The sequence below is a fragment of the Argopecten irradians genome, chromosome 3, assembly GCF_041381155.1.
Source record: "Argopecten irradians isolate NY chromosome 3, Ai_NY, whole genome shotgun sequence".
In the NCBI taxonomy this organism is placed as follows: domain Eukaryota; kingdom Metazoa; phylum Mollusca; class Bivalvia; order Pectinida; family Pectinidae; genus Argopecten; species Argopecten irradians.
The window spans coordinates 47,911,225-47,932,001 of NC_091136.1; the positions used below are offsets into that span (position 1 = coordinate 47,911,225).

At 33.4% G+C, this 20,777-nt stretch overlaps 1 protein-coding gene across 4 annotated transcripts in view; it reads left to right on the top strand.

The window, feature by feature from the left end:
* Window positions 1-20,122, top strand: part of LOC138318868 (kinesin-like protein KIF28P) — a 62,395-nt gene extending 42,273 nt beyond the window's left edge. Inside the window, exons 8-24 of one of the 4 annotated variants that reach the window (XM_069261635.1) lie at window positions 479-546; window positions 1,009-1,145; window positions 4,599-4,680; window positions 4,923-5,053; window positions 11,285-11,345; window positions 11,469-11,595; window positions 12,045-12,308; window positions 12,492-12,599; window positions 12,836-12,981; window positions 13,307-13,570; window positions 13,861-14,024; window positions 14,804-14,815; window positions 16,847-16,890; window positions 17,506-17,544; window positions 18,078-18,195; window positions 18,644-18,793; window positions 19,271-20,122. In XM_069261635.1, the coding sequence (XP_069117736.1) occupies window positions 479-546; window positions 1,009-1,145; window positions 4,599-4,680; window positions 4,923-5,053; window positions 11,285-11,345; window positions 11,469-11,595; window positions 12,045-12,308; window positions 12,492-12,599; window positions 12,836-12,981; window positions 13,307-13,570; window positions 13,861-14,024; window positions 14,804-14,815; window positions 16,847-16,890; window positions 17,506-17,544; window positions 18,078-18,195; window positions 18,644-18,793; window positions 19,271-19,428 (2,073 nt within the window). In that variant the 3' untranslated portion in view covers window positions 19,429-20,122. The remainder of the gene's footprint in view (window positions 1-478; window positions 547-1,008; window positions 1,146-4,598; window positions 4,681-4,922; window positions 5,054-11,284; window positions 11,346-11,468; window positions 11,596-12,044; window positions 12,309-12,491; window positions 12,600-12,835; window positions 12,982-13,306; window positions 13,571-13,860; window positions 14,025-14,803; window positions 14,816-16,846; window positions 16,891-17,505; window positions 17,545-18,077; window positions 18,196-18,643; window positions 18,794-19,270) is intronic. The other 3 variants (XM_069261637.1, XM_069261636.1, XM_069261638.1) reach the window with 3 other exon arrangements.
* The last annotated feature ends 655 nt before the right edge of the window (window positions 20,123-20,777 follow it).

The window sequence follows — 20,777 nt, forward strand, 5'->3', positions numbered from 1 at the left end:
TATGCTCCAGTAGTGTTCATATTGTCATTTTGCTTCAGGTCATAATTACAGGGATATCAATCAAGCATTAACATATCCTGTTTTTAACTTTTCCATAAAATTAACCTGAAATTATACTTCATATGTGGCAGTCATTAAGATTGAGGAATAGATTTTAAATAAATGTGATGTAGATATAAAATTAACAACTTGTAAATAGCTTTATATAATCCATCCTTTATCATCAAAAGAAATTATTTTGTAATAAAAGTTTAATTGCACCAATTGGTTACCATGACATGCAGAGTACTGTTGCTTCGTCTAAAACTGTTTGGGGGGGGGTATTAAACTTTGTGTTGAGTCTGATGTGTTCTTGGTAATAATAATCTGAACTAGAAGCTGGATTCTGCAAGATATTTAGAAACAAACATTAAAAGTTTACATTGTTTATGTGATATGATACCATTAGTGTAAATGTCTTTGACTTTCTTTGTTACAGATAGCAGCACTTAGTCCAGCAGCTATCAACTATGATGAAACACTATCCACTCTCAGATATGCCGACAGGTGTGTTTTCATCTTTGAAATATCTAGGAAATGTCTAACTTGGATAGTAATAATGGAAGGGCAATGCTGTTATTAAAATTAAAAAAAAAACCTACTGATAAACCATAGCGACAATCATTCAATCATGAAATTATTTTATGCATCTTTACCAAGCCCCTTCTGATTAATTGAGAAAATAGTATCTTGATAATTAAATTGTGCTGAATTATGCAGTTCTAAAACCATTAATCTGCCAAAGCTGAATATTATTTTTCTTCTTCTCAGATAAATAGTTATTCTTTTTAAGTTTTGGATACATGTTTTTCTTCTTTCAACTGAAAAATTGCAATACAGATGTACAATGGATATGACATTTTTTAACACCTTCCAAATAAAGTTAGCCATCTAGATCCCATCAGATTCACACCCAGATATTGATATGTCCTGTTGCAGGGCTTGATGTTTTTATCTTTACTATTTCAGGGCTAAAAGAATACAGAATAAGGCAGTGGTTAATGAGAGCCCGACAGAGAGACTGATCCGAGAGCTGAAGGAGGAGAACGCTAGACTTCTATCTATGTTATCTAAAGGGGGCAAGAAAGGAGCTGACTCCTCAGAAGGTGGGTTTTTATATAGCGGGTATTGTGTTGTATCATAATCATTTGAAATTCAGATTCTAACTAGCACATAGCTGTAATTCATGCAGGGATGATATTTACACTATTTTGTTGGACTTCAATGTGGCCATTGAAATTTTATCTGTAGAAAAACCATTAATAAAGAAATCATGCTCTTAGGAATAATAGAAATGTGGTTGATAAGTAATATCCTTTCTAATATGAAAATTTATGATCGTATTAGATCTGTTGAAGTCCAGATTTTCTATTATTTAAAGAAGTCTTGAGAAACATTTATAACATTCAGTAATTTGTTGTGGTTGATTTCAAACACTGGTCTGATGTAAGTGACCGATCCGGAGGATAAGTATGCAGACAAAGAAAAAGCTGGTGATTCTTTTGTACTGCATGACTATATATGAACAGTGACAGATCTGTATAATGTCCGATAGCTCTCTGATGTTGTGTATGACTATACGATGTATGACAGAAATCGTGATGTAGTATTTTGTCAAGTGTTAAAGCATGCCTCCTATTGTTTTAACCTTATGGACATGTTATAATAGTAGAGCAGTTGCCTGTACGTGAATTTAATATCCATATTTGGTCATGCATGTTAATATGTATCTACCTGTCTTGGATAAATTATCAGTATCCCAACAAGTATCTAGATTTTGTACTTCTGCAAGTTTATTGATATATATTGCACTTGCTAAAGAATCTAAAAGATGTGCATCATAAAGTATCTAGATATCATACTTATGCAAATCTAAATATGGCATTCAACAATTACAATTTTTTTTATATTGCCATTCAATATATTGTATCTCAACAAGTAAATATCAAAGAAACACAATTTAACAAAGCATGACAATTTTTTGACTTGTGCCTAGCTATCCGGGCCTCGAACTCACGATCTACAGCACCCAATCGCCTAGTCAAACATACCTGCGCCTTCTACCACTGCGCCACATCCACATCCTCAAAAAAGGACGTTTCTATAACGAAGTGATAGTTGGTTCGATATGCTGACATGATCACTGTGGAAATTGTACTTCTTAATGTATTTCATGAAGTATCTAGATATTGTACTTCAGAAATATATTGTACATCATTAAATAGTTGACAATGTGGTCATGATTCCTCAACCCAGTAGACTTTGACAATTGGTTGCTCATTCTATGTCTGTTGATATGCATCCATCTATATAAAACCTTGTGTGTGTGCTGATAACATTAAGATGTGATGCCTGGTTTAATGTTGTAGGGCGGAGAGGTATGTTACAAAGGGACTGCTTATCACATCTCTCCAATGTAATCCTCCAGGCAACAGTTGATCAAAGCTGAAATCTTCATCATTTCAAATACAAAAATTGTAATTTGATAAATAAAAAATATTGCTTTAATGATTATGAAAAGATAAAGACTGATATTTATTTCTTTATATCTCCTTTTCTAAAAAGCAATTATGCTAAATATAAGCTGGCAAATACATATTCATGTATTAGCTATTCTGGTTCCAGTTATGCTTGCTAGCTTAACAATATGTTTTGAGCCATACCATACTGTCTCTTTTGTATCATGAATGTTGAGGAACATTGATGACTTTTTACCAAAACTTAATGCTGTAAGGCTAATCATGCTTTGACCAATAGTTAACGGGACTAGATTTTGGTTTGATATTTACATGTAATAAGCCCAAAGGTGAAGCTCCATTTTTAAATGTTTAGATACAAAAAAAGCAAACAGTTTGTATTTGTTGATGAATAGAAACTTTTTTCATTAATTCCTTAATTTCTACTTTGGGCTTATTACATGTAATGTTTGATGATCTAGCTAACTAGACAGACATCACTCATGTCTATCACACACAAGCTTTAAGTCACTCTTAAAGAAGACAGTGTGGATAGGGTTGTCTCCCCTTCAATGATATGGAGGTCTATAATGTAGTTAGAGAAATACATGTGTAGACATATACATATAAAGATGTTTCAAGGTTTTGGTTGTACTACATATACAAGTTTCTGTATTTTTCCCTTTTATTAATTGTTCTACAACTTATGTACATATCTAAGATGTAAATCAGTATATACTACCCAACAATATTTCTGGCGTTTAATCCACACATCATACAATTTCTTGATTTGTTGAAATGATTCAATTTTGCTTGTTACGAGCATTTTCATTGGCTTAAAAATTACTATATCAGCCCATAAAGGAAAAAATGGCGTCGACATTTGTGACGTTGCTTCTGATTGGCTGAGATGACGGCGTAATGATTTCATAGACAAAAGAGTCCCAAAAAGGAATTTTGACTATTGAAGAGTTTATCTTTAGTAAATTGAATTATAAGGATTAATTTGAACAGATTTTTTATGTTATGGAGATATAACACAAAAATCTGAGTGTACTCTCATCATAAACCGCTTCGCAGTTTATTTAGAGAACACTCAGATTTTTGTGTTATATCTCCATATCATAAAAAATCTATTCAAGTTAATCCTTAAATAACTATACCACTCTTATAGTTTAAAAGACAATCATATCAAAATTACCTTGAAATAGTTGGGTGTCTAATTTATCATTTCTTGTACTTTATTCTCTGATCTCTCGGACTCTGTTCAAGGTCATTTCAAGGTGGTTGGTGTCTGATCTGTATATGTACATACCCTGGTACTCTGAAAAAAACTTTCACTGATCTCCCTTACTTGTACTTATTCTTCTCACTGTCACTCACATAAGGACGAAATGAAATGCCATACTGTAGCCTACTACTGAGAATATTTTGACAATTTTAAGTAAGACGTGATTCAATCTCTAATAACGAGTGAAAAGAATTTTTAAATTTTTAATTTTTTTTTTTGTAATGTGTACCATTTTCTGTTTCTTAATTATTCAGTCCGAGTTACATTATTTGTGAAAACATTCTTGTTGATAACATTATAAAACTTGTTTTCAAATTAAATTATACTTTAAATTAGTTTAAAATAAAAGCTTACTTATTACACAGTTTTGAGTAAATGTTGATCACATATCATTTTGGCACCATTAATTTAAAACATAATTACACAGTGTTATTCATTATTGAAAAATAACAGTTAACAAATGCTTACAAAAGGCAAAGATTTGATTGTCTTCAACTTTTCTCATATTTTCAAATAAACAAAATTATCAGTACTTTCAACAATGATATTTATGCAGATCATTCGTTTGTATTGATCCGAAAAAAATTATCAAAGAGTAGTTTTGTGGTTTTTTTTAATGAATCCCCTAAACAGAGATTAAACAATAATATCTTGTTCAGATATGTAACAAAAAATATTTTCTATGATTCTTGTTTTAAAATTGATGTACATGTGTATGTATACATTACAACAAAATGTATCAGCATTAATTGTTAACATTATTTATAAATTTGGCTTTGTAATTAATTGTCTTCATTTTTAATTTCTGACAGAACTACAGAGAATGTTACAGGATAATGAACGTCGAATGAGTGAGATGAACCTATCCTGGGAACAGCGACTTGAGAAAGCTAGGTCATTACTTATTGTATATTACTATGTTATTGAGCTGAACTTATCGCTTCAAGGGGAAAAGCAGTAATAGCTTCAATGGGGAAAAGCAGTAATTATTCCTAACTGCTCATTGATGTGCAATTATGTTTCTTAGTAAGATGGAATTTATAATTGATGTATTTCTCTGCATGGTAATGTTAAGTTTATGCTGGGAAAAATGAATTTATTATGTCTTTCATTTGCTTTAATGCTTTGATAAACAGGAAGGAGTGGGAGAAATCCATCAGTACTGGAGATGATCAGAAAAGTCATGAATTTGAACGAAAACCTTACATAACCAATATAAATGAGGATCCTCAGCTGTCAGGCATCATCAAACACTGCTTTAACAAAGGTATCACAATATACATGTACAAGCACTGCTTCAACAAAGGTATCACAATATACATGTACAAACACTACATCAACAAAGGTATCACAATATACATCTACAAACACTGCTTCAACAAAGGTATCACAATATACATGTACAAACACTGCTTCAACAAAGGTATCACAGTATACATGTACAAACACTACATCAACAAAGGTATTACAGTATACATGTACAAACACTACATCAACAAAGGTATCACAATATACATGTACAAACACTACATCAACAAAGGTATCACAATATACATGTACAAACACTACATCAACAAAGTATCACAATATACATGTACAAACACTACATCAACAAAGGTATCACAATATACATGTACAAACACTGCATCAACAAAGGTATCACAATATACATGTACAAACACTGCTTCAACAAAGGTATTACAATATACATGTACAAACACTACATCAACAAAGGTATCACAATATACATGTACAAACACTGCTTCAACAAAGGTATTACAATATACATGTACAAACACTGCTTCAACAAAGGTATCACAATATACATGTACAAACACTGCTTCAACAAAGGTATCACAATATACATGTACAAACACTGCTTCAACAAAGGTATCACAATATACATGTACAAACACTGCTTCAACAAAGGTATCACAATATACATGTACAAACACTGCTTCAACAAAGGTATTACAATATACATGTACAAACACTGCTTCAACAAAGGTATCACAATATACATGTACAAACACTGCTTCAACAAAGGTATCACAATATACATGTACAAACACTGCTTCAACAAAGGTATCACAATATACATGTACAAACACTGCTTCAACAAAGGTATTACAATATACATGTACAAACACTGCTTCAACAAAGGTATCACAATATACATGTACAAACACTGCTTCAACAAAGGTATCACAATATACATGTACAAACACTGCTTCAACAAAGGTATCACAATATACATGTACAAACACTGCTTCAACAAAGGTATTACAATATACATGTACAAACACTGCATCAACAAAGGTATCACAATATACATGTACAAACACTGCTTCAACAAAGGTATTACAATATACATGTACAAACACTGCTTCAACAAAGGTATTACAATATACATGTACAAACACTGCTTCAACAAAGGTATCACAATATACATGTACAAACACTGCTTCAACAAAGGTATCACAATATACATGTACAAACACTGCTTCAACAAAGGTATCACAGTATACATGTACAAACACTACATCAACAAAGGTATTACAGTATACATGTACAAACACTACATCAACAAAGGTATCACAATATACATGTACAAACACTACATCAACAAAGGTATCACAATATACATGTACAAACACTGCTTCAACAAAGGTATTACAATATACATGTACAAACACTGCTTCAACAAAAGTATTACAGTATCATGTATAAACACTGCATCAACAAAGGTATCACAATATACATGTACAAACACTGCTTCAACAAAGGTATTACAATATACATGTACAAACACTACATCAACAAAGGTATCACAATATACATGTACAAACACTGCATCAACAAAGGTATCACAATATACATGTACAAACACTGCTTCAACAAAGGTATCACAATATACATGTACAAACACTGCTTCAACAAAGGTATCACAATATACATGTACAAACACTGCTTCAACAAAGGTATTACAATATACATGTACAAACACTGCTTCAACAAAGGTATCACAATATACATGTACAAACACTGCTTCAACAAAGGTATCACAATATACATGTACAAACACTGCTTCAACAAAGGTATCACAATATACATGTACAAACACTGCTTCAACAAAGGTATTACAATATACATGTACAAAACACTGCTTCAACAAAGGTATCACAATATACATGTACAAACACTGCTTCAACAAAGGTATTACAATATACATGTACAAACACTGCTTCAACAAAGGTATTACAATATACATGTACAAACACTGCTTCAACAAAGGTATTACAATATACATGTACAAACACTGCTTCAACAAAGGTATTACAATATACATGTACAAAACACTGCATCAACAAAGGTATCACAATATACATGTACAAACACTGCATCAACAAAGGTATCACAATATACATGTACAAACACTGCTTCAACAAAGGTATCACAATATACATGTACAAACACTGCTTCAACAAAGGTATTACAATATACATGTACAAACACTGCTTCAACAAAGGTATTACAATATACATGTACAAACACTGCTTCAACAAAGGTATCACAATATACATATACAAACACTGCTTCAACAAAGGTATTACAGTATACATGTACAAACACTGCTTCAACAAAGGTATCACAATATACATGTACAAACACTGCTTCAACAAAGGTATTACAATATACATGTACAAACACTGCTTCAACAAAGGTATCACAATATACATGTACAAACACTGCTTCAACAAAGGTATTACAAGATACATGTACAAACACTGCTTCAACAAAGGTATCACAATATACATGTACAAACACTGCTTCAACAAAGGTATTACAATATACATGTACAAACACTGCTTCAACAAAGGTATCACAGTATACATGTACAAACACTGCTTCAACAAAGGTTGTACAAACACTGCTTCAACAAAGGTATTACAATATACATGTACAAACACTACATCAACAAAGGTATTACAATATACATGTACAAACACTGCTTCAACAAAGGTTGTACAAACACTGCTTCAACAAAGGTATCACAATATACATGTACAAACACTACATCAACAAAGGTATCACAATATACATGTACAAACACTGCTTCAACAAAGGTATCACAATAAACATGTACAAACACTGCTTCAACAAAGGTATCACAATATACATGTACAAACACTGCTTCAACAAAGGTATTACAATATACATGTACAAACACTGCTTCAACAAAGGTATCACAATATACATGTACAAACACTACAGCAACAAAGGTATCACAATATACATGTACAAACACTGCTTCAACAAAGGTATCACAATATACATGTACAAACACTACATCAACAAAGGTATTACAATATACATGTACAAACACTACATCAACAAAGGTATCACAATATATACATGTACAAACACTGCTTCAACAAAGGTATCACAATATACATGTACAAAAACACTGCTTCAACAAAGGTATCACAATATACATGTACAAACACTGCTTCAACAAAGGTATTACAATATACATGTACAAACACTGCTTCAACAAAGGTATTACAATATACATGTACAAACACTGCTTCAACAAAGGTATCACAATATACATGTACAAAACACTGCTTCAACAAAGGTATCACAGTATATATGTACAAACACTGCTTCAACAAAGGTATCACAATATACATGTACAAACACTACATCAACAAAGGTATTACAATATACATGTACAAACACTGCTTCAACAAAGGTATCACAATATACATGTACAAACACTGCTTCAACAAAGGTATTACAATATACATGTACAAACACTGCTTCAACAAAGGTATCACAATATACATGTACAAACACTGCTTCAACAAAGGTATCACAATATACATGTACAAACACTACATCAACAAAGGTATTACAATATACATGTACAAACACTGCTTCAACGAAGGTATCACAATATACATGTACAAACACTGCTTCAACAAAAGTATCACAATATACATGTACAAACACTGCTTCAACAAAGGTATCACAATATACATGTACAAACACTGCTTCAACAAAGGTATCACAATATACATGTACAAACACTGCTTCAACAAAGGTATTACAATATACATGTACAAACACTGCTTCAACAAAGGTATCACAATATACATGTACAAACACTGCTTCAACAAAGGTATTACAATATACATGTACAAACACTGCTTCAACAAAGGTATCACAATATACATGTACAAACACTACATCAACAAAGGTATTACAATATAAATGTACAAACACTACATCAACAAAGGTATCACAATATACATGTACAAACACTGCTTCAACAAAGGTATCACAATATACATGTACAAACACTACTTCAACAAAGGTATCACAATATACATGTACAAACACTACTTCAACAAAGGTATCACAGTATACATGTACAAACACTGCTTCAACAAAGGTTGTACAAACACTGCTTCAACAAAGGTATCACAATATACATGTACAAACACTACATCAACAAAGGTATCACAATATACATGTACAAACACTGCTTCAACAAAGGTATCACAATATACATGTACAAACACTACATCAACAAAGGTATTACAATATACATGTACAAACACTGCTTCAACAAAGGTATTACAATATACATGTACAAACACTGCTTCAACAAAGGTATCACAATATACATGTACAAACACTGCTTCAACAAAGGTATCACAATATACATGTACAAACACTACATCAACAAAGGTATCACAATATACATGTACAAACACTGCTTCAACAAAGGTATCACAATATACATGTACAAACACTGCTTCAACAAAGGTATCACAATATACATGTACAAACACTACATCAACAAAGGTATCACAATATACATGTACAAACACTGCTTCAACAAAGGTATTACAATATACATGTACAAACACTGCTTCAACAAAGGTATTACAATATACATGTACAAACACTGCTTCAACAAAGGTATTACAATATACATGTACAAACACTACATCAACAAAGGTATTACAATATACATGTACAAACACTGCTTCAACAAAGGTATCACAGTATATATGTACAAACACTGCTTCAACAAAAGTATTACAGTATATACATGTACAAACACTGCTTCAACAAAGGTATTTACAATATACATGTACAAACACTGCTTCAACAAAGGTATCACAATATACATGTACAAACACTGCTTCAACAAAGGTATCACAATATACATGTACAAACACTGCTTCAACAAAGGTATCACAATATACATGTACAAACACTGCTTCAACAAAGGTATTACAATATAATGTACAAACACTGCTTCAACAAAGGTATCACAATATAATGTACAAACACGCTAACATACAAAGTCAAAGGTATCACAATATACATGTACAAACACTACATCAACAAAGGTATCACAATATACATGTACAAACACTACATCAACAAAGGTATTACATATATATGTACAAACACTACATCAACAAAGGTATTACAATATACATGTACAAACACTACATCAACAAAGGTATCACAATATACATGTACAAACACTGCTTCAACAAAGGTATCACAATATACATGTACAAACACTGCTTCAACAAAGGTTTTACAATATACATGTACAAACACTGCTTCAACAAAGGTATTACAATATACATGTACAAACACTGCTTCAACAAAGGTATTACAATATACATGTACAAACACTACATCAACAAAGGTATCACAATATACATGTACAAACACTACATCAACAAAGGTATCACAATATACATGTACAAACACTGCTTCAACAAAGGTTTTACAATATACATGTACAAACACTGCTTCAACAAAGGTATTACAATATACATGTACAAACACTGCTTCAACAAAGGTATTACAATATATATGTACAAACACTACATCAACAAAGGTATTACAATATACATGTACAAACACTACATCAACAAAGGTATTACAACATACATGTACAAACACTGCTTCAACAAAGGTATTACAATATACATGTACAAACACTACATCAACAAAGGTATCACAATATACATGTACAAACACAGCTTCAACAAAGGTATCACAATATACATGTACAAACACTACATCAACAAAGGTATTACAGTATACATGTACAAACACTACTTCAACAAAGGTATCACAATATACATGTACAAACACTACATCAACAAAGGTATCACAATATATATGTACAAACACTACATCAACAAAGGTTTTAAAATTTGAAAGATATATTGGTAACACAATAAAACACTGCTGTAAAAGAATTATTATCATCTACAAGTTTTGTAGATGTCAAAACTGCTTAAAGGATGCTGTTACAATACACTGTATATAAATACTGTTACAATACACTGTATATAAATACTAGTAAAACATCAAACACTTAAATGTATTATGATATAACACTTTTTTAGCGAAGGTATTAAATTTTGATATTTTGATTTTGTTTTGTAATTTCTAGGAAAGACTGTTATTGGGAAGACGAAAACAGGAGATGTCAATGTCCAGCTCCGAGGTTTAGGGTAAGACTCAGATAGTATTCAGACTTTGATTTTGTTGAAGTTCCTTTATGGTTACAATCAATTTATTTGATGGATTTTTATTCTGATGAACATAGCTATAACTTGTATTTGTCTTTTATCTAGAATACACCAAAGGCACGCTATCATTCACCACGATGGTAGTAAGCTGTACATTGAACCTGTGGAGAAATCAGCCCTGGTCTTTGTATCTGGTCACAGGCTCAAGGAAAAATATTGTCTCTCTCATCTGGTAAGCCTATACATATGTTATACAGATCTTTGTATTACTGTCTGTATAATCGTCTAAGACCACAAGTGCTTTTAGACACACAGATCTATTGTAATGAAACAGAATTCTAAAATGAGTAAATCATGTACCACGTGATACCTGATAATGTTTGTGCAGGACCAGTATGTCCAGTGGTGATGGAACGTAACTTTGGAATTTTCCTGCTGAAATGACTTTAGGGTGGGATATCATCTTTTAGCATCATTCCATCACCAACAGAAACAGTAATCCTGCACATACATTATCAGGTAACACGTGGTATGTGAACTAGTAACTTTAAATTTCACCCTTTACATTAGAACATATGTTCTTATGGTTCAGCAACTAACCTGGATCTGCAAAGTTTAACTGTCTCATTTAACCTAGATCATGATGCACACTTTACTAATGATAACTGTCTATACCCACAGGACCGTATCCGCCTTGGCTCGTCCTGTCTGTTTCTGTATATCGGCCTACCCCAGGAGCGTTCCTCCAGTGACCAACAGGAGCAGTATAATTATGACTACTTTATGATGGAGCTGGCAGAACATGAAGGTGTCACTGTAGACCTACAGACTCCGCGTGGTACGGAGACCATTGATGAGGCGTCCACTGAACGTGCCTTTCAGGAGTATGTCACACTACTACCACTTTTATCTGAAGCCAATGCCATCAGTGATGAGTTGTCAAAGGTAAGGGTAGATAACTTTGTATCAAGTGACTTTAGCTCACCTGGTCCGTCATCCGTTGTCCATCAACTTTTCACAAAAATCCCTACTGGTCGTGAACTGCTGAATAGATTTTGACCAAATTTGGTCTGAAGCTTCCTTGGGTGAAGGGGAACCAATCTTTTTTAAATGGTTTTTGATTTTCAGAATGTCCGTTTTGATGCAGAAATCAAAAGTGAAGCCAGTCATGACCCTACGGGTAAAGCTACAGGTCGAGAAGTCATTGTTAGAGTTACAGATACAAAGACAAAGAAGGTAAGTAAATGGTACATATAAAGCCATCTCTAACAGATCCCTTCTTTATTTATAAGACATTCAGTGGTATATTGACAGAAATTGAGAATTGATCAATATGATACTACATGAAAGAGTTGGCTATGGTCAACCAAGGATGGTTTTCTCAGTACACATTATGCATGTATCATTTGAGTACCGGGTATGTGTGTTTTGAGAGACTTCTTTATAGATATATTTGTAATGTCTGTATACAGATCTGGATGTGGCCCCATGATAAGTTCCTACACAGGAAGGACCTGATGGACGACCTGTACAGCCAGTTTATGGAGGATAACTCACTCAAGGTAGACAAGGACAAAGACCCATTCTGGGACCCGGTGGAGGATATCTTCCTTGGAAGGTAGTAAAGTTTACATACGGGTCATATAGCAAAATCAGATCTTCTGTCAAGACTCAAACACATATCTCTTCAATGCAGAAGTAAACATCGCAACATAAATGGAGCAAAAAAAAAATTTAAAAAAAAAAGGTCTCATTTCATATATACGATACCTGTGTATTTGATCAACAGCATGCAAGTGTCCAATGGCTATTTAAATTCATCAGGTTTCAGCTGATAATGATTCAAAAGATTTCACTGAATTTTTTACTATTAATTTTTTTTTCTTTTCACACTTCCAACACTTTGAAATACATGTACACGTATCGGCAATATTCATTTGCAGCTGCCATATTCTGTTGCAAACTCTGTCTTACGGGCTTGAGATAGATGAACATTTCACCCTCCACAACTACCATGGAAAGGAGGAGGCGGTCATGCATGTCCAGTTACTACCATGTGATGCTAAAGGTAACCTACTGAGTGAAGACGATAGTATTTACGAACCAAACGAGTTACTGGGTCAGCCATTTCATCTGTCCTTGGTCCTAAGTCAGTATATGGGGGTACGCTGGAATAAGGAGGACAAAACAAGAGGGGTCTACTGCAGGTAAGAAGACTTGTGTTATTGAGCATCAAATTTTAATCTTGTTTTTTTAAAAGAAAGTAAGGTCAAGAATATAAAGAATTTTCAACATTTCCGAAGCTTGAAATACATGTACCACACAGGTATTCTTTTTATGAAATATATTGTATCCTTGACATATTTTTCATAGTTGGTGTATAAAAATGAAGTCAGATGTCTACAAACATCAATATTTTCAATGAATTTCATTTTTGAAATGAATGTGTCTTTTTGTAAGACAGTGTGGACATCAAATAATTTGATTTCTTTCCTAGGTACAAGTTCTTTGACAGTAAGGTGTTGTCAACAGACACATTGTGGAGTAAAAGTTCTGCAGAAGTCAACTACAAAAAGGACTTTGTTTACAGGAAGTTTACAGAGGACTTTCTACATTACCTCAGTTCACAGTCTCTGGTGCTGGAACTCTGGGGCAAACAAGGTACGGTAACAAAGTTTTCTCTCAGTCACATCATCACAGGGATAAAATCATGGCATCAGTCACATAATGATTATCACTATAGGTAGTATACATAGGAGTAGAAGTAATGGAATGAACTTCGTAAATTAGGATAACAGTTGACCGATCATTCATATGAGGTCATATAACCTAATGCAGTTTTAAATATATTCATGAACTAGAACAGCTAGACATATAAGATTTCAGAGAGTATCTCCTTATAGCTTTTGTATTTGATGTTTCATTTTTAGCTCACCTATTCGAAGAATAGGGGGAGCTAATGTTGTCACCCCGGCGTCGGCGTCAGCGTTGGCGTCCCATTTCACGTTAAAGTTTTTGAGCAAGTTTCTGTTTCGTCAATTGTTTAAGCTTAAGTCATCATAAATGTTTATGATTTTATTTTCCTAATGTGTATGGATGCTGAACGTGATAATACAACCAATTTGGGGCCGTTTAGGGGGTTTTTGAGTCTGTTAATTTGTCATATTTCCATGTTCAAGTTTTTGAGCAAGTTTCTATTTTGTCAATTGTTTAAGCAAAAGTCATCATAAATGTTTATGATTTTATTTTCCTAATGTGTATGGATGCTGAACGTGATAATACAACCAATTTGGGGCCCTTTAGGGTTTTTTTGAGTCTGTTAATTTGTCATATTTCCATGTTTAAATAGTAAATACTTGAACATCAACTTCTGAATAGGCGAGCTTTGCTGTTCTCCAACAGCTCTTGTTTAACATTAAAAGTTTTGTCGGTAATAACAGGTGGTGCTACAGGTATGTATGTATAAGGCTTTTAGAATGACCATGCTTCTGGCCACTTTCTTTAGGCTATAATGGGACTAAATTCACCGTATAATGAGCTGGACTATTGTTTCTATTGGTAATGGAATAATGTTTAACGATAATATCCTGCACTAATATCATTTGAACAAGAAAATTACAAAGAGTCACATTCCATCACCACTGTAGATTATAGTCCCCCACAAACATTATCGGGTATCACATGGTGCATGAATTAGTCCCATTCATAAGGATGCTTATAGCCTTAAAATCTCAAATTAAAAAAAAAAGAAATCATGCTTATTCTGACCACGCTTCCGTCGACTTTCTTTTGACAATTAACTGATAATGATGCTTTTAGCCTCAAAATCTCATATCAACAATATCCTCATGCTAAACCTCAATTTACCAATTAGCCTATATAGAATTGCATCCTTTGTTGTTTACATCTCCTTTGCATGTAAAGGTAAGTTTGTATTGGCAGTATTTAGGAAAGCTTTTTAGGTGTTTCGTTATTACCTTATTAACATGATATACTTGGTAATAAAATTGATGATTAGAATGTTGCTTATACTCGTAGTTTATATTTTTTATTTCAGTTTTTCTCTTCATACATTACTCATAAAAGACGTTTTAGTCACAGTTTGTGATGAAAATTATAAATTCTAATGAAAGTTAGCATAATCTTTATTTCTGTGATCTGCACTCTGCATTTATTGTATTAGTGAATTTCTCAGAATATGCCTTGCTTGACAAGTTTGATGCTAAGAATAGCTTTTTGCTCCACTATACGTATCAGTTTTAGTACTATATGTGCACAGCCCATACTCATGAATAAAAGTCATCCTTTTTCGAAAGGGTTGATTGGGCTTAAAGTCCTTTTACCAGTAAGTTCAGTGTGCCCAGTATTTAGCATATCTTTTTGGGAGGCTGCAGTATATTCATGTAGTATCTTTGCAAAAGTGGAAACTTTTGCCCATTTTATAGTGGTGAAAGGATTGTATCTACATTATAGACATGAATACCATCTGATCTAAAAGACATCCTTTATGGATATACAAATTCATTCAGTTCAAAATCTGGTTTATTCTTTCAGAGTGTCATAAAGTTTACAACATTAATGCTTTTTATACTTGATAAATAAATACTTATGCTACCCAACTATTGCTGTTTATACCTACTTGGGTTAAGAAGTACTTTGTATGTGCTACCCATAAACGTCTTGGCTGGCTGTATATCATATATATTCTGTTTATAACATGTCTGTACTTACATATAATCACCGTTATGAAATAGTTTATCAGATTTACATACCTGTATTCTCATTTTAACCCATTCCAACAAGTGATGGTGGTAAATGAATACCTGCTCCTCCTGGGATTTGGATATTTCTGAACACTTTTGACACAAATTTTAAAAATCTATTTTAGTCTCATAGAAACAGTTCCTTCAATTCTAACTAGAGTTATGCCCCTTTATTTGTGATGTGATTGCTGATTCCGACAATACTAGACAAATATGTTATACACTGTACCATGTTAGATTGGGTAGGTCTTAATTTCTAGTTTTCTACCTAGAGTTATAGCCCTTCATCTGTTTGTCTCTATTTTGAACAACCTCCACTATCTCCAAGATTATCAATATATTTCAGAAATACTATAGTCATTTCCCCCCCTCCCTTTTTGAGAATTACTCTTCCTTAACTTAATATTTAATGATTGCAAGAAAAGTTTACAAATTCAACAATTAATATGTAAATATATATCCATGTATGCAAAGGAAATAATTTATATCAAAAGTGGAGGGCGTGCTAAATGTTAGAAGTTAACTGTTGACATACAGATCTTGTTGTATAAATATCTTGTAGTGTATCTAAACTATAAAGGTGCATGGAACGCATGTCATAAAGGACACCTTTCATGCATTTTTATTGACTTTTCTGAAGTTTGTCAATAAACTAAGGCTTAATACAATTAATTTAGCTCAATATTGCATTGATAGTAAACTGTCATGTTTGTTTTTCAGTGGATGGTGTAACAGAGCTGACCAATGGCCATGCCAATGGAAATGTAAGTGTTGTTACAGTGTGCATTTACCCCTATCTTCCACCCTAACATACTTCTCCCTCCTGGTTGCTCTCATTCTTATGTGTGTCCTTTTGGGTAATCTGTCTTTGAATATTACAGAGTTACCTCCCATATGGTTAGGTATCCATTGTGACTGACATCATTATTTTGTGAGCAAAACTATCACAGTTTTCTCTGAAAAGTATGATTTACACTAATAACACATGACGTCATAATCAATACCTACATGAAAGGATAGATAACTCTGTAATATACAAATACAGGATATGGTTCTATTGTCTAGTGTGTCTAAATTTAAAACTGCAAAATAACAAAGGTAAGGGAATTAATCACTAGCTACATACTAATAAAATACTAAAGTGATACTATCTAAAGGCAAAAGAACTTCAGGAGAAAAAATATTTACGTAAATGATGAGTTTAGACAAAACAGAGAACAACTCAATGTCGGTAAGATTCCCATTTTGCAATTAAGGTACCTCAGAAATGTTTGATTGACCTAATCCCTTGACACCATCTCAGTGTTTATGTGAGATTTTGTGTTCTGTCACTGTCATTTTTTTTACCTTATTAACGGAGTTACCTCCCCTTCCTGCAGGTTGATGAGGATAGTGACATGTTGAAGATGACACACCAGGTGAGCACATCGGCACTCCTGGTCACATCTAACTCCAAGTTGTTTGACAGCTTTCTAATCTTAATATGTTAATCATTCTGGAACGCAAACTCATAGCTTACAATCTAGATAATCTTTTACTCAATTGATTGCTTTGTTAATGACAATGTGACAGAAATTCAGCTGATATAATCTGTTTTTATTTGGCTGTCATGAAATATGTAATAAAACATTTGTTTTTGGATTTAATATTCAGATTTTAAAATTCTGTTGACTTCAATCAATACAAAGATGTTTGTAGTTGATGCCTATTTCTAACTAACAGCATGCATGGAAAGGCTTATTGCATTAGGCGTACCTATCTGTCTAGTTATATCAGCATAATGTCCAGTGGAATTTAATTCATGCAATTTATGTAAAAAAAATTTGTTTTACCCTGGTGGTCATTAAAGTACATACAAATTAACAATATCTGTATATGCTCAAACAATATGGCCAGAATAGATGTCTAAAATATTCATGAATAAATGTGAATTGTTTAATCTCATCATCAGATGGAGTATCTGAAGGACGAATGTGAGGATTTGAAAAAAGAAAACTTCAAACTTAAGAAAACAGTAGACACTCAGAAACAAGCATTAGAGATGAGCCGAGCCAAACAGCCTAGAAGAAGTGGGTATCAGTTTTATATGGCTATCATTTACATGCTAATGGGCGAAAATTACTTATTTGTGTTTGACAAATTCAAATATAGAAGGGTACTTACTCATTAATTAGTATATTCAATTGATTATCATACAGAAGTAACGATAGATATCAGTAATAATATATCTGTAAATAAAGAATTATGTTCTGTTGTTTCTGGTAAATAGAGATTCAAAATGACTGTCCATTTTTTCATTGGAACATATGAAATTACTTGAACACTGAATGTACTGAAAACAAATATTTTTGAGTACATGTATATGAATTTCTTTACCTAGTATAAGACGTTCGGGGTCACATTCTGGTGACCCTCGGATTGACCAACCAAATCACTTTCTCGATGGGAATGAGGTTATTGTAGCATATATTTTGACTTGAAAAAATATTCACATCAGATTTGTGTGTTTACACACAGGTAGTATAGTGGAGGTAGACAAAAAACGTCCCCAGACAGAAGTTCCAAATAAAGCCGTAGGACTGGACGTGGACCTGGCTAAGGCACTCAAAGTCTTCTTCAAGGATGTCCGAGGTGTACAACAACAGGTCAAGGAAATGAGACAACAAGGTCAGTGTACAGAATAAAAAATAAACAGAACAAACTGATTTAGAAGAAGCAATGTAGAAAGTGCCTGGAATGCTTCTGTACCTTTCTACTTAAAATGGTCAGATACCATATTAGATGTATATATATAGAATGTACATTAGTTACCTATTTTCCGTAGTATAAGTCACAACTTTTCCCCCTGAAAATCGTGAGTGCGACTTACAAGTCAATTTTCACTGCACATTTGTATTAGGATATTTCCGAAACATGGAAATGATTTTGTTGTCTTGGATAATTTTACAGTGCGAAAATAGCTTATAATAGTTTATGATATGACAAAGTGAAGAAGATATCTGATAGTTGTGGAACTTTTTACAAGAGAATAGTTAATTTAGCAGGGATTTAGACAATAAGACTAAAGTTGCTTATTAATGGCGACAAATAAGCAACAAAAAGGAATAAGACTCCAATAATGTAAATGTATGTTTTTGTTTACAGTGATGGAGGTGAACCAGGACTCTAGACAGAACGGAAATCTGAAGATCGCTCTAGAGAAACAGGATAAGGGTTTACATGACATCGACAATCATCTTGCCACTTGTGTACAAAATCTAAAACAGACTGTGGCTACCACTCTGAGGAAGGGCAAGAGCTAGCACAAATCATATCAGGGTCGTCATATTTCCATAACAACTTATGTCAAAGGAAGCGTTTTGATGACTCTGATAAGCTACATGTCTTCTCAGAAAGTAGCATACCCTAATCAAGAGTTTCAACCAAAACTTCCTAAGACTCGTCAATCCATGTCTATGAGCCAAACAAACCACTTGTCTGATCAAATTGTACAAGAATTAGAGTAAATGTTGTCTTGGCAAGCTACACTCGTGTTGCACCGACAAAGCTAGGATACCCTGGCCTACATTATTGTTGTGTATACTACTGTAATTATACACTGTAAACCTGATGTGATAGAGACTAAGTTCTCCAACCACCTGTATCACCTCTTAATTGCTTTAGTATTGTCATCTATATGCAAATGATAGTATACCATATTCATTCTTTTTGGTGATGGAGATTGGATTTTATATCAAGTGTTTGTTGTTCACTCTCCACAGAGGCCAATGGCTAGATGTGGCCATATTGACTGTCTAACAGAAGATCTCCTATGATCTAAGACCAAACGTTGTGTTTATACTGATCCATACTGCCTACCACACACCAGTCTGTACATCACCTTGTCCAGTATGTTCAACGTTATTGTTCACTGCACCATTACAATTCAAATTGCATGAAATGCTCATTCATTGATGTCCATCCACTATTTATTACCAATAAAATGTTTAAAACAATCACGACTGTGTCTTAGAGGTTTGTCCAAAACAATATTTCGTTGTATAACATGGCGCACTAAGGACGTTAGGACACAACGTGTCTTCTGTATTGTAAGCATTGATTTTTTTCAAAGAGTGCTCTGTTTCCCTCGATGTTTGTCTTGCGTTTAAACAAAAACAAGAGGCCCAGAGGGCCTGTATCGCTCACCTGGTTTTTTGTTAGTAATTATCACAAGACTCTGACAATTAGAAAAAAAAGCAAAATTGACTCCCAAAGTTTAATTTTGAATCACAACCATACAATGATGCTATTGATACCATACAAATATGCTATCCAATACATAGGTTCAGAGACAAAGTAATTTATATGAAAATAGTAGCCTAATTGACCTTTTTGACCTCGCATATATTGCCGTTTAAGGCCAGGGGGTAAGCCCCATCATTTGTACAATTTCAAATCCCAACCCTATAAGGATGCTACCATTGCATTATAAGTGCTCTTCCATTCTTAGGTGCAGAGAAGAAGTCGTTTATATGGAAAAAGCTAAATTGACCCCTTTTGACCCCGCCCATCAGGCCCCCGGGGGGTCAGCCCCATCATTTGCACAATTTGGAATCCCCACCCTATAAGGATGCTACCATTGCATAATGAGTGCTATACCATGCTTAGTTGC